Here is a 13662-nt window from a genome sequence, read left to right as displayed (position 1 = left end):
ATGGCTATCGCCACCTGTGCACTAATATTTGCACTTGTCCTTCTGGGAAAATTTCACTCCGTCGATATCTGTAGTCTTACTTTGTTGTCTGGTTTCCACTGTCATTACTTGTACTCTGAGCACATCACTATTTTGTTTAGGGTCTTGGAGGTGACCACTCTGCCGTGACTGACACATGCCATGGGTAGATGCACACTTTACCAATTGAATGTTCCTGGAACGACGAAGATTTCGAGAAAAACAATTTCATGTTGGGTTAGTCAGTTGGGTTGAGGTCAACTCAACACAGACTCACCAGTAACACTCCTTTAATTAGTGGTTCGTGGCATGCATGTGAAAGCGGTATGACAGTATATTCGGTTGATTACTCCAGGTAACCAGCTCACTGAAAAACCTGTCCGGACCTCACATGAAATAAAAATGCACCCTGTCATATGTTGCCAAAGTTATTGTGCAATTACGCGTCGTGCCAGCTATGCTGTTCCTTTCAGACCACATCGTAAAAAGTTTCTAGCCCATAAGCAACAGGAAAATAAGAAAAGACAACCCTGATTCTTGTTTGTAGCAAATGCATGGACGAGCTTACACATCCACGCGGAGTCATGAACAATAAAAACGTTCCTATCGCCACCCTGTGTTACCAGCAAGCAGGAGGATAAATGAGACAAGGTAGAATCTCGCATTTTCCACTAGGTCAAGGACCGGCTTCTGTTCTGTCAGGTAGAGCTCGTTTGACTGGTCAACTTAGAGTCCAGTTCCCAGTTCAAAAGAAAACTTGGTGTATACTAGCAGGCTTAGTGCTTCGGGGCAGATAATATAGGATTATAAACTGGAATAGTTGATCATTGGATTAAATGTCTTCCAGATATTCACAAGTGAACCTTAGAGCACTTTGTTGGTGGGGTGAAAACAAATTATTGGAAACCGTATCTTAAAACTTCTCCGACCTGACAGCAAACTGAGCGATGACATACTTGCGTGGCGCTTGTTTACGATTGGTTTTTGACTGTGACACTTTCTTTAAGAAATCTCCTCGTAAATGTGGGATTTCAGTTCTAAACTTTCCAGTCAGATTTGACAAAGCTGTTTAAGTTACACTTCTCATCACCGAAATTATGCTGAGAACAACAAGAATGCGAAGTTACGGTGTTGTCCGGCCATTGTCCTTTCCCGGTTTATGAACATCGTTCGCTAAGCCAGCCCATCGATCCTCCCAATATAGTATGATGAATTCTAATTTGAGCTGAAACGCATTAAAAGCTGTTGTGTTCAACTCTTAGGTCACGTACTCCGACGCTTTCCAGCAAACCCGCAGTTGGCGGGATCGATGCAATCAATAATTGGGCGTGCTTAGGCGTGATTGCTGCTCATTTTGAACAGGACCAGCTAATGTTTCGAAGTTCAGAAATGGAACCTGAGCGTTCTCATCTGCCAACATCGATTGGTCGATATTGCTGCAGTCTTACATTACAGTATGTATTGGGGCGTGTAAGGAAAACCGAATTTTCTGAACGGATTTCTTATGTGCTGGACAGAACTCCGATTAGCTTTTTTATTCCGACAAACCGAAATAAATTCGCTGCATGCAGTGAATTTTCAAAACGACATTACATCATCATCATCGGCAGCATGACATCAGTGTTCAACGCCGATGCTTCACTTTTGTAATATGACAGTGCACCTTGACCTTAATAAAATAAGAATGCTCAGGAACGAGACAACCAATCCGAACTTCACGAATACAGAAATTGAGCTTAAAGACATGCCCTCATGCTGTGACTGAAACTGACTCTTAGGATTTGCAGCCTGCCTCTGGATGAAACTACACAGGCGTATTTTGCTAGAGTTATTTCACTACGTGCACTGCGTGCGAAATAATGAGAGCCCTCTACAGAAAGCCAAACCAACTTTCGACCACATGTACAAAAGGCTGATACGTGTGTATGACATTACCCACCTCACCTGGTTTTACGCAGCAAAGTAGTGAGATGCCTGGAAGCAGATTTGGAAGTTATTTAGGGCTTGAGTGTACGGCAACGTATCCGACTGGACTGAAAGTTTCCATTTTACAACTATGAAAGATCCCTCTTTCACGTAATTTTCAATGACCTTACTTTCATATTTCGACCTGAAATGCATAGAGTGATATTTTCTGGTCAAGGTTGATGTACAACAAAATGCTGCATCAGTTGTTGACAACAGGTCGATTCCGTTTCCTGGAATTTCGAAATCAGTGAAGGACTTGATGTTGAAAGCGTTGCGGTTAGTATCTATGCTTTAGCGGTACCTTGTTACTCGACCCAGTCGAATGTCCGCGTCCCGCATGGGTGACCTTGAAGAAGCCCTACTACATAGTACTTTACGTCCTGAACTACAATGTGCATATTATTACATTTAAACGTTGTGTTCCTGAAAATGATCGTTTTCGGCGGAGGATAATGTTGATGAGCAATATTTCATCATGGTGGAATCAGGGAACCAACGAACAGGAGAAATCCGAACTCCTAAGAAGTCGTCACTCGAGGACCTAGTTGACACGTGGCCGCGTGGCAGAATGATGAGGAGAACTGTATCCAAGTGCGAGTAAATCATACTGCTGGTCAATCGTCTCGGATTTGAATGTTCTCAGAGGTTTATCAGTTGCAGATGCGACTGCTTCCAAAAAAGATGAAACAACTGCTTCTTGGACTTTCACCACGGGTTGTAGGATGCACGCATTAGCAAAGTTTTGAAATTTACTTACATTAACGCAAAGTAATAATTTAGACTAATCGATGGCAGATGGCTAAGTCATCGTCATCGACAACACTACAACATTGATAATCACTGATTTTCGACTGCCATATAACCATGGTAAATAGCGAAAAGATAAAAGAAAACAGGGCACTTATTACAGGCAGTCTCATATCCATGTAGAAAGTGACCAAGAATAAAGTGCCTACATTTTGGAACACGAGCTAATGAATTCACCAGTGCGATTGATTTATATCTTTTGCGAACCTCACCCGACGTGAAACCATCACACAACTTCGGACAAGTCTTAGCTAGACATCCCGATTAGGAAGTGATAGCCTGCTCGCCGTTAGGACCCATTCCACATCATTTTTGCAGAGAATCACGTGAAGCAGAACCAGGAAGGCATAAAAACCCCACAGCACTAAGTGTGACTCTAACCGCTTTCATTTCGTATTGCCAAGTTAAGGCCTGTCCCATGCGCGTCTCTTGCTAACCAGAGTTCTGGGTTCAAAAGGTCGTTTTCATTGGTAGGCGTTATTTGAACATGCGTAGTATAGGTAACAACCGACTTAACCAGATGTGTTTTACTTGCTACTGCAGAGCTTCTGGTTCATCACAAACTGCTCAATTACGCGCTACCTTATTGCAAACATGTTGCAGTCGGCTAATGCCCGTTATCATAGAAAGGCAGCGATTGCCAAAGATTTGACTCCGATCCAAGTCCTCGGACCGAAGAAACCGAGTCTTACGACCATATAATAAGACTGCTTGTACAGCTGCCTTGCATACACGGTCATTCAGATTTGCTTCTAATATCATAAATGACACGAGTTCTCAAGTGCCGCCCTAACACTGATAATGAAGGCAGGTTAAAAGTGTAAAATGCACACTAAACGCAGCCCTTATGTAGTGTAGACTGTCAGGACGGATGATTGCATATAACAGTTCAAGTTTACTCATTTTTATCAGATATTAGGATAATCTTTGTCCGTGAAATGTGCATTCTACGATGATACTGATAACGGAAAACGAAGGGAAAATGAGGCACAAAGCAGGCGCATCGACTCATACTGGCTGTAGTAAGACTTCTGTATACTTCCTTGTGAGCTCGTACACGACCTTAATCGTGAGAACAGAACGTATGGGACATATTAACAAACTTCAGGTGCATTCATTTTTGGTCAAATACACGTAAAACTAGTGAAGTGTCTTCAAACAAAGTTGCTATTATTGGAAGATTGTATGTGTCATGCTGAGAAAGCATTTGTCGTGATGTGAGGTCACAGGACGAATGGCTACTTGATGCTACAGGAGTTTCTTCTCACATGTCGAGGTTGGACGTGACAGTATTACTGAAGCCAGCAGCTGCGCTTTGACAGGCATACTGTTGATATTTATATGGTGTGTATCTTTTTTGAACAGAGCTGAAAGGATGAAGGCTCTGTGAAGCGCATTCTATTTCCCAAGTAAGTCCAAACAGTCTAGTTAGGGCGTCACACACCAGTGTCTTTAAGTAGCATTGGTGAAAGCTCACCTAGCCCGGTAGCGCTTTATGGCCATAAGACAAATAGCAGTTCATCACCTGAGGGATGACCTAAACTAGAATAGCACTGCTTCAGTTGAGCGCGTAGAATGAAAGACTTAATTAGAGCTGCAGTTGAAAATATTCTGTCCAACGACCCAGGCGCTCGCTTTTACAACACATCATATTATCAATATTATCTTTGCGTAACGCACCAACAGACAGCGTTCTAAGTTCCACTTTTTGGAACAAATGGAAAAGTTCCTGTGCATTACTCACAGTACTGACTCCTCCATTTTTTAATTTGCTGGTTCCACCGCGCCTTCTTATCCATGCAAAACTCTGCTCTGTCTGAAGAGTTTAGAATTTTTTCGATTAACATTTCGATCAGTAACTGAAATCCACTTATATCAAGCAACCGAGAAGCGCTGTGCAGCTGTTGCATCCCTATTAGGAATCATCAACAGCGGACAATTTACGAGAATTTACAAACGTCCGGCTGGTGGTTAAAGAAGAAACCACGAACGGCTGATTAGCTCTGAGATTAAGCTGCACTTAGGCAGAATATATTCCCACGCAAACTTCAAGCTCAGAGTACAAATCACGTGACCACATGTTGACTAGCTGTTCGAGTGACGGACTCCAGGATCGTATGTTCACTAGCCATGTGAATTAGTTTTCAGCTATTGTCCGGAAGGTTGTGGACTCAAATTCATGTGGGGATTCATGGGATATGCTTATGATTTCCAATTAGGATAAAACAGTTGTATGCTTCTCGGCATTTCGGTATAGATCAACTTCACTTAAAGGATGAAACCTAGATTGAAGAAAATTCATTAAACAGACCGCCTAGCCTATCCACATAGCCTACCCGAAGGCACGCATCAAGAGGTCGGGGGTTTGTCGTTGGTGTGTTCGCACTGAGCAACAAGCCAAGTTTTCAAGTGTCATATATGGCGGTTATTTCATCCTGTTTACGTTTGTATCCTCTACCCGTTCCAAGGCATTACGTTTTAGGTCTTCGTATGTCTTACCATCCCAGAGGGTTTTCCGACTGTTAATTGGGAGGCTCGTCTCTGTTTTACTCGGAGACTTCAGTGGGCAACTAAGTATGGCCCGGCTCAAAGCAGCAGGTATATTCCAGGATGATCGTCGGTGCCCTGCCTGCACACTGGAATCTCCAGCGGCTAGGGCTATATGGGAAATAGTCTCGGTGGGAAAGGAGAGGGTTATTACCTAATAAAAGGGTTTTTCGAAGAATCGATGCTACAGCCGACTGGCTCAAAAGCAACAAGAATCGATGAACGGCAGTTAGCGTTTCGACTGTAAAAGTGGACAAACTTAGGGCAGCGGGGCCACTGTTTGAGGGTACACCGTCAGGCAAGGAAGTCTTATATCGAGAGTTGCCTGATGTCACAACACCGGCGCAACTGGTTGCCGCAGCTAGGTAATCATTAAATTTCTCAGTCAACAGCGCCTAGACCATGGAGATGCTGTAAGCACAATGACCGGGCTTGGTCTTGCATTCAGTGGTAGCAGATGTTAGGCGAGAAAGTATCAAGATTGCACCCAAGAGCAGTATATTGAAGAGATCGCCTAAGCCTTCGGGCCTCGAAGATTATATTAAAAACGGAAGGCGGAGATTTGATTATTGAAAGAAAAGTGGTATTGTACAATCTATCATTTCCCTGGATGCCCAAATGACAGGCCTACAGTTGGATCTACGAAAGATTGAGCATCAAATGTACCAAGTGGAGAGTTAAAAGGACAGAATGAAGAGAGGCGGATGCGGTTGGCAGTTTCATGCTTCCACGTATCCACTTTGACATGTGCAGTACATAAGGCACTTGGATGATTTCACTACGCGAAGGCTGATGCGGTATGAGTGTATATTCATCTGTGTGATCCGTGGTTGTGTATGCTTAGATAATGTTAGACAGAAGGACGATTAAGGTCCTAACCAAAGCACTTAACTCGAAAGCCTGACCGCAGGACAGAGACTACCACAATAATCTAAATAGTAGGGAACCGGTTGCTATACCTTTTACATCCCCAAATCAGATGGTCAGGAGACTTTGTCAGACGTCTATTCATTAACCGACACGGTTGGAATTGAATATGACCATTATCCTATATGACTATGAAGACATGCTAAATAGATGTGGAATTCTAGTAGTCACCTACGTTTATGTTGAAAAAAATCATACAATATAGGATTCGATTTAAAGCAAGTAACTTGTGTGCGCTTACTGTGAACAGATCCATAAACGAAAACATGCATCTGCGGTGAGACGAAATAGGGAATCTATCTTAGTTGGGGTAATTCTTCCAGAACTTAAGTAAAATTGAGGGCTTCCATTAGTGGTTCTAAGACAACTGAACGTACGAAACAAAACTTGGGGTCATTCATAAAGTGGCCACCAGATCTTAGTGTTATACAACTGAATCCCAGATGTGTCGAAAATCTACCCCCAAGAAACACGCAAACTATAAGAGACCCTTTTTTCATGTTGATGATGACGCACTATCCCATTTTTTCTGATATCGTAAGATATTGGAAATAAAGCAAGGGGCAGAATTTTGAAGATGAAGGACCAAAAGATAGAGTGAGTTTGTTGTTCTGCGGAAGTATGGAGTTTATTGAACGGAAACCTCTTGTAATAGGCAAGTGCGATCCTCTAAGACCTTTCAAGGACTTCGGAACAACATGTCTTCCCGGCAAACGCAAGCATTCACAATGTGCCTGGACGTCAGTTTCTTTGTCCCGAATGTGGTTGCACGATGTAAGTAGGAAGATGGTTATTAAAATTACGAGCACACAGTTCAGTTGACAATGTTCGTTGGCACCAATTACAGGTTGAATTTTCCACTGTCCAACTATTATGCTTGCTTGAAAATTCCACGTCCGATATCGAACCAACAAACTAGTGTAAACTGATCCCACAAAGGCAAGTCTCAAGAAATGTGGCTTTGATTTGTAATAAACCACAAGCAAAGCTAGGATGATGCGGATTGGTGGGCCGAATGAATGGTGTTTCGTATGAAAAAAAAATGATCCTGTTGACAGAGGAGGAAAGTAAAGAATACGAGGAGCGTGCAACATTTGATGACACAAGCAGAGCAATCTTTTAAGACATATGACACTTCAGCGAACTTTAGCGTCTGAAATGATGGTAGAGTGAAGCTTATTAAAACTTGTTACATTTAAGGAAGCTACGCTGGCCAGGCGAGACAAGCAAGATGAGTCGAACCTGCGTTATTTGGCACAGAAATGATCGTACAATCGGACCCCAATATTATACGTTATTGGTGCAGTGGCGTTCACCACATATACGGGAGCATTGGAATTTTATGTACACGCTGCCACCATTGATTTGTCTAAATTTCATTGCTGACTGGGAGCCTCATCGCTGAGTTGATACCATAACGAAAGCTGGAGGACTGTAAACCGAATGGCAGTAAATGACTGCTATAGGAGAGGTAGGGTGCGAAACCCGCATGGACACTGGATGAGGTGTACTAATGCCATCACTCATCCTAAATGCCTAAATTATCCTTTCAATAGAGCGTAGCAAAACTTAAGCCCGATGACATGCAGTGATATATATGTTCGACAGGATGACTAACTTACAGAACTCCTGCAGTGATCAAGACTACCTGAACAACCAGTAAATTACTGAGGTACTCCGAGGTCCAATGCCGGGTTGGTCATACTTAAATCAAATTTCCGACGGTCTCGATACCCGAAACCGGTTAGCAAAGTCAATCGACCCAATAGCCCAGCAGTGAAGCATTCTATGTGTTCCAGAAGCTAGTTTTAAAGAGGTACGAGTGACACGAGAAAGCTAAACAACGAAAAACTGATGACGCAACAACCTGGTGAGTTCAGGCGAATTAGCAGCTGTTGGATAACGCTGGTGTTGAGGTTAGAGGAAGGCTGATACCTGGCTTGAAATTCACCTGCCGTATCAGATCAGTGAGATTCAACAGAGTAGTTAATACATGGTATTTTGTGCAAGGGTAAGTGGAACAGTTGAACTGACTCCATGACTTCGTAGGAGACGCTTCTTTTTATCCAGTATTCTCCTATAACCCTTCTACATCCATTGCCTACATTTACTTTTTGTCTGTGACCATGCCCTTAAAAAATAAACGATACCGTAGATACAAATGCACAACACACGATGGGTATAATAAGCGATGTACAGTTATCTTTGCTGGGGAAGTTTAGCCTGTTGGAAAAATCACGAATTCAGATTTACATACACCAAAAGTCTGACGAAACCGAGAACTTTGCATATTCGCCGGAATGGCTAAAAATGGGTTCGGGATTTCGACTGAGACGTCCAATTTCTTCACGGTCCCTCTGAGGAAAACAAACATAAAAACGCCTCATGTGAACATGCACACATTTTTGGACAAATCAGTGCACTTCATCCAAAGTGCTAGGTGGTGTCGGAAACTCGACAGTTGTCACATGACAGTCGAAACAAGGTAGACATCACCTAACATGTTACAATTGATTAGTTACCGTCTGGCGTTACATCGTTAACATGGAACAATTTGTGGGAACGAGTAGTTCATTGATACCACTCGATATGTTCAAAGGATGTAGTCTTTGCGCGTGCCCGGTCCACCGCTACATTAATCTGCTAGATTTTTCTGTTAAATTTAGGACTCTTGCAACAGACTTCTTCCCCATTTTAGTCTATTCTTATAGTTAATCGCATCAATTTTATCCGGGTTTCCACACGTTCACTTATTTCATCCATTGATGAATATAGTTTACGTATGGGTTGATATGCTCTATTGTTATTAGTTTGCCTGATATAGCTTTCTTTTTTGACATTCATTCAGTCTGTAATTTCGCCTCCCAGTAAGGGGTCCAACTGAACGGTTTAAACGACGGTTTGACAACGCCGAGTCAACGCGACAAACCCCTCATTTATTGGAAACGAAAGCGTGAAGATTTAATTGTCTTTAATTTTTAAGAAAATGGAAATGTTCCCCATGGAAACAAGTAGTAGCTCCTACTCAGACAAAAGCCTCTGATGCTATTCTAGATGGAGTCTATAAGGTGAAGTTTCTCAAACCCGACTTGCGCCATGTTGACAATGCTCATGGATCCTTTAGGTATTCTTTTATAAGTGGGTGTTAATATTGCTCTAAGGGGAGGTCACGCAAGGTTTACCTTTTCATTGAAGTGTTAAGAGTAAGAATTACTCGTGTGATGACCTGTGTTAGCAATGCAACTATGATAATGAAGTTGAGATAAGCTATTCGCTCAGCATGTATTCAGTCTAGTGGAAATGTTACAATATGGCGCGCTCATCCATCTACACCACCCACACGAGCAACTGAAGTCTCCGATGCGAAGAAAAACACCTTTCTGAGGTTTGACGCTGCTAGAAATTTCGAAACCGTAGACAACTGGCCCCAGAGATACGGTTGCTATCACACACTCAGTGATTGCGTTTATGATATACGCAAGGTGTGAATATCCATAGGTCTGAAGAACTAGGTTGCGTACTCTCACGTGCTATATCAATCATTGAACCCTATCAGTCGAGAATTTTTCAAAAGTGTGTGATTACACTTTTATCAGGATTTTGAGGCTCAGTGAAGTGCACATAAGGACCCAATAGTACGCACCCAAAAATCCTGTCAGACAGGAGGACGAATTGCGTCTCTCGCCACTTCCAGCGAGTTGAGAATGGAGACAGTTCGTCCTATAACTACAGTCGTGGTTGTAAACTTCAAGGAAGACATTCTGTGGTTCGCGCTGCAAGTAGCCAGGTGCAATCATGGTCACGAAAATTAAGTTGAAGCCAAAATTGGAGCTTACAACCATGCAAGCATTAAAGCACACGTTCTGTTCTGGTTGACGTGACCCTGACGTGACAACGATGAATTTCATTGGGCTATTATCGGAAGGTTTTGGGAAATTCAGGGATTTAATTAAACATGAGGTGCCTCTTATGCAGGGTCGACTCATGCCTAAAACACCATAAGGCATACAGCGAGGATCGAACACATTGGGCGGAAAGGTGATCGTCCTGGTGCTGACGGACGGAATGATACTTAGATCAGAAGAAATGCGTCATTCGGTAGTGAGCAAACTCAATAAATAGTAGAACATTACCTTTCTAAATGTATAGCCCCCTGGACAGGATAACAGTCTCGCCGTTTAAACTAACGGAAGCAATCCAGGTAACAATGTGCTGTCACTATGGCAAATGTTGCGGACGGAATTCGTGCAGTGAAACAGTGATATACCTGCACTCTAATTGTGCCAAAATGAAGTCGTACAAAAGCTGTATCAGTTAGTATGTGTTGAGGAAAACTACAATCGTGCATTCCTGATTTATTATCGCGATATTCACTGTCCAAAGCATCACGTAACCATCACTTCGGCTGTACAAATCGTAAGCCACTTACGTCTTTCACCAGCGATTCTAAACCATTTACGTTTCAGGACCTTGTGTTTTTATAAGATGTCCCGAACTGAAACCATGCGCCCACTGAACTCTGACATAAGGACTGGTAACATGTACCGCTCTACCTCAAGACTCCACACGTATTATATGGAAAGTAGAAATATGATGGCATGTTGACGTGAAAAAGATATAGTGGCACGTCACCACAGCTAGCTTATCTAGATCGATCTTTCTCTCACTGTTAGTTCGCACATTCTCTCACATCAGTGTTCTAGATGCTGTCCACTATTCGATTCTGATGCGTTTGACTTTTCTAACAAGAGCACTCATTTCCCTTCCTCCCTCAAGAGTAGAATGGAGGAACTTTTGCAATTGCCTTACGTAGATTTGGTGCCTGATTTGAATTGGAGATATTTAAATAAAAATATAAATCGTTCAGCTGTGGCACGCTTTCAGCGCCTACCTGCTATACCACCCAGAAGGGAGCATAAGGGTTAGGATAATGCCAGGTTGCCCAAGCCTAGAAAGGGAAAGTCGAGATGCAGAAGTTGGGTTCGAACCGCCGCCCTTCCGATCAGTAAATTCGCGCGCTAAGTGGTGAGCCATCTCCGTTAAGCGATTCGACCGCACCTTACGCGGCCCTGGAAAAAAAGCTACTATGGACACACACCGGTGACTTATTGGTGATGTGATCAACTTGATTTCGTAGCAGGTACGCCGTTGGAGGACGCCGTCTGGCCAGAAGACGAGTATCCATTCAAATAAGAATACTTCCGCTTGATGACTTAGGACGATAGCACTCGCTGCACATCCCGCCGCAGCGGCTTCTGGAACACCAGAGGCGTAGCCGAGTGCGAGTGCAGTGATGGGGAAGTTAGCTCAATCACTGGTGTTCAGCTGTAGCGCCCTATCAGTGCCCAACTTCCATGCCACCAAAAGGGAGCACTGTGCTTGCATTTTGATTTCTTGTTTGGTACACAGCACACGTCAATGTCAAGCGAGTCCAGTGTGAGAGCAAGGGAAATGTGTTGTTCCACTTTTTTCAGAGTGCGAATATTAAAAGCAGTCAGATGGACAGGGTGTTGAGGATTGAAGATTGATTCCGATTGACCTGAGGAAGTATTGGGTGACGCGCAGACGTTGCTGCCAAATACGGCAGCCGATCGCCAACAACTGGCAGCAACTCTAAAGTGCTCTATTTTGCGAAGATTATCGATTATCGGGAGATTGAAGCTGGGTTTCGCACTTTTCGAGAATGCATCGACCATACATTTACCTTCAGACTCCTTCAAACGTCCCACGTTTGTCGCTTTTCTTGATTGGAAAGCTGCTTCTGATTCCATCGATCGTCAGGAACTTTGGCGGCACCTGGCGATCAAGTGTGCTCTCAAAATTTATCTGTTGAGGACACCGTATACGAACGCTTGTGGGTGCGTACGGGTATACAGCAAGTTTTCGTCTGAGTTCACGTCCAGTAGTGGAACAGAAGACTGCCTTGTCACTATGATGTGCCGCTTGAAATTCCCGTCTGCTTCTGGAACCTCGGTTTAATCCAGATCCTACAAACACGCAAATCATTTCAGATAACTAAATTCTACCGCACGGTTTGATACACGCTTCACACCCGCAATATCAAGTGCTGCTACCGGATTGAGTGGGACGAAAAAAATCGAGTATCAAAATTGAAGACTATCTAATCTAACAATCTGTTCACCTGATAAATTATTTGAGTTCCGGTGGACTGACTAGAGACTAGTCCTCGAATCGAGAAGATCAGGAAAGCTTTGCCAACCTCCGACACCTGTCGTCGCACCGTCAAGTGTGCTATCAATACTATTTTGTGGATAGAAACGCAGTCTCCAAGCGCAGAATGCATACGAAGGCTGCTAGTGTTTGATGTATGCTGAGGTAAACCAGATTGTTCTAGGAGGAAGTAACTCAGGATCGGCGGGTTTCTCGTGTTTCATAGATTGCGCTGGTTAGGAGAGGTATGCCAGAGGACCGTGTTCTTTCCACCCAGCCTTGCGCGGAGTGGAAACGACAGACAGGTGTAACCTGGAAACGATGTATGAAAACAACTAGCACTCAATCGGGTCGACAACTACCGTCTCCCAGGACTCGAACCACCAATGGTTAATGATACTGGCAAAGGTAGCTTAATCACGTACCTGGTGGCGCTCTTACATCAAAACCGTCGCTTTCAATGATTAGCTACATCTTGAATTTCGAGGCAAACCAATGCCCCCGAGGACTGGCCATCTCTCAAAGCAGTCGCTCCACATTAGGCAAAGACAGCGTCATTTGCCGCAGCCAGCGACCACGACCCTACCTAAGTCTGTGAATAGCTACAACACCCAGAGGCCAGGTTTCAATCTCACAAACGGGTTGACCGGACCGAAGTGTCATAAATGTCTTAGTCGGATAAGTACCCAAAAATAAAAGGTATTTTTGATACCAATCCCATATGAAATCACGATCAGGCCAAGTGTGCTGCACCATAACCCGCAGAACAGCTCTGTGATCTTTCATCACTATGTACCAAGTACGCGTAGTAATCTGGAAACTAAGTCCTTGTAGGTGTATTGTGGAACAAGGAGACCATCAGTACTAGAAATACCCGTCAATTAGTAGCGATTGCACAAACGCGAAAGTTGTTGTTTATGACCAACAACAGGAGTCCGAAAAGTTACCGACTGTGCTGTAAGGCCATATGGGCTGATGACCCCGGGAGTTTGATATCCACCTTTCTATGGGGGTAAGTTCAACACGTCCAGTTATTTCGATAGCCAACCTCAGGAGGCACACGTGGCGTCCTACAGTTGCTAGCTGCCAGAAGCCACGTACTAATCCCAGTTACCGAATTTGCACGAACTCTTACAGTTGTCAATACCGTGGTGATATCACGGGGGCTATGTTGTTACCGTGACCTTCGGCAGGAACAAAGACCACGGTCCTCGCAACAGCTTC

The 13662-nt window shown here is 43.6% G+C and overlaps 1 protein-coding gene across 1 annotated transcript in view; it reads right to left on the bottom strand.

The window, feature by feature from the left end:
- T265_15003 (hypothetical protein) overlaps nt 1-11452 on the bottom strand; it is a gene marked incomplete at both ends in the record, with an annotated part of 31935 nt that extends 20483 nt beyond the window's left edge. Inside the window, one exon of the mRNA XM_009176160.1 lies at nt 11366-11452. Within this exon, the coding sequence (XP_009174424.1) occupies nt 11366-11452 (87 nt within the window). The remainder of the gene's footprint in view (nt 1-11365) is intronic.
- Between the last annotated feature and the right edge of the window lie 2210 nt (nt 11453-13662).

This window comes from Opisthorchis viverrini (assembly GCF_000715545.1).
Source record: "Opisthorchis viverrini unplaced genomic scaffold opera_v5_322, whole genome shotgun sequence".
Classification (NCBI taxonomy): Eukaryota; Metazoa; Platyhelminthes; class Trematoda; order Opisthorchiida; family Opisthorchiidae; genus Opisthorchis; species Opisthorchis viverrini.
This window is presented reverse-complemented; position numbering and strand designations above follow the sequence as displayed.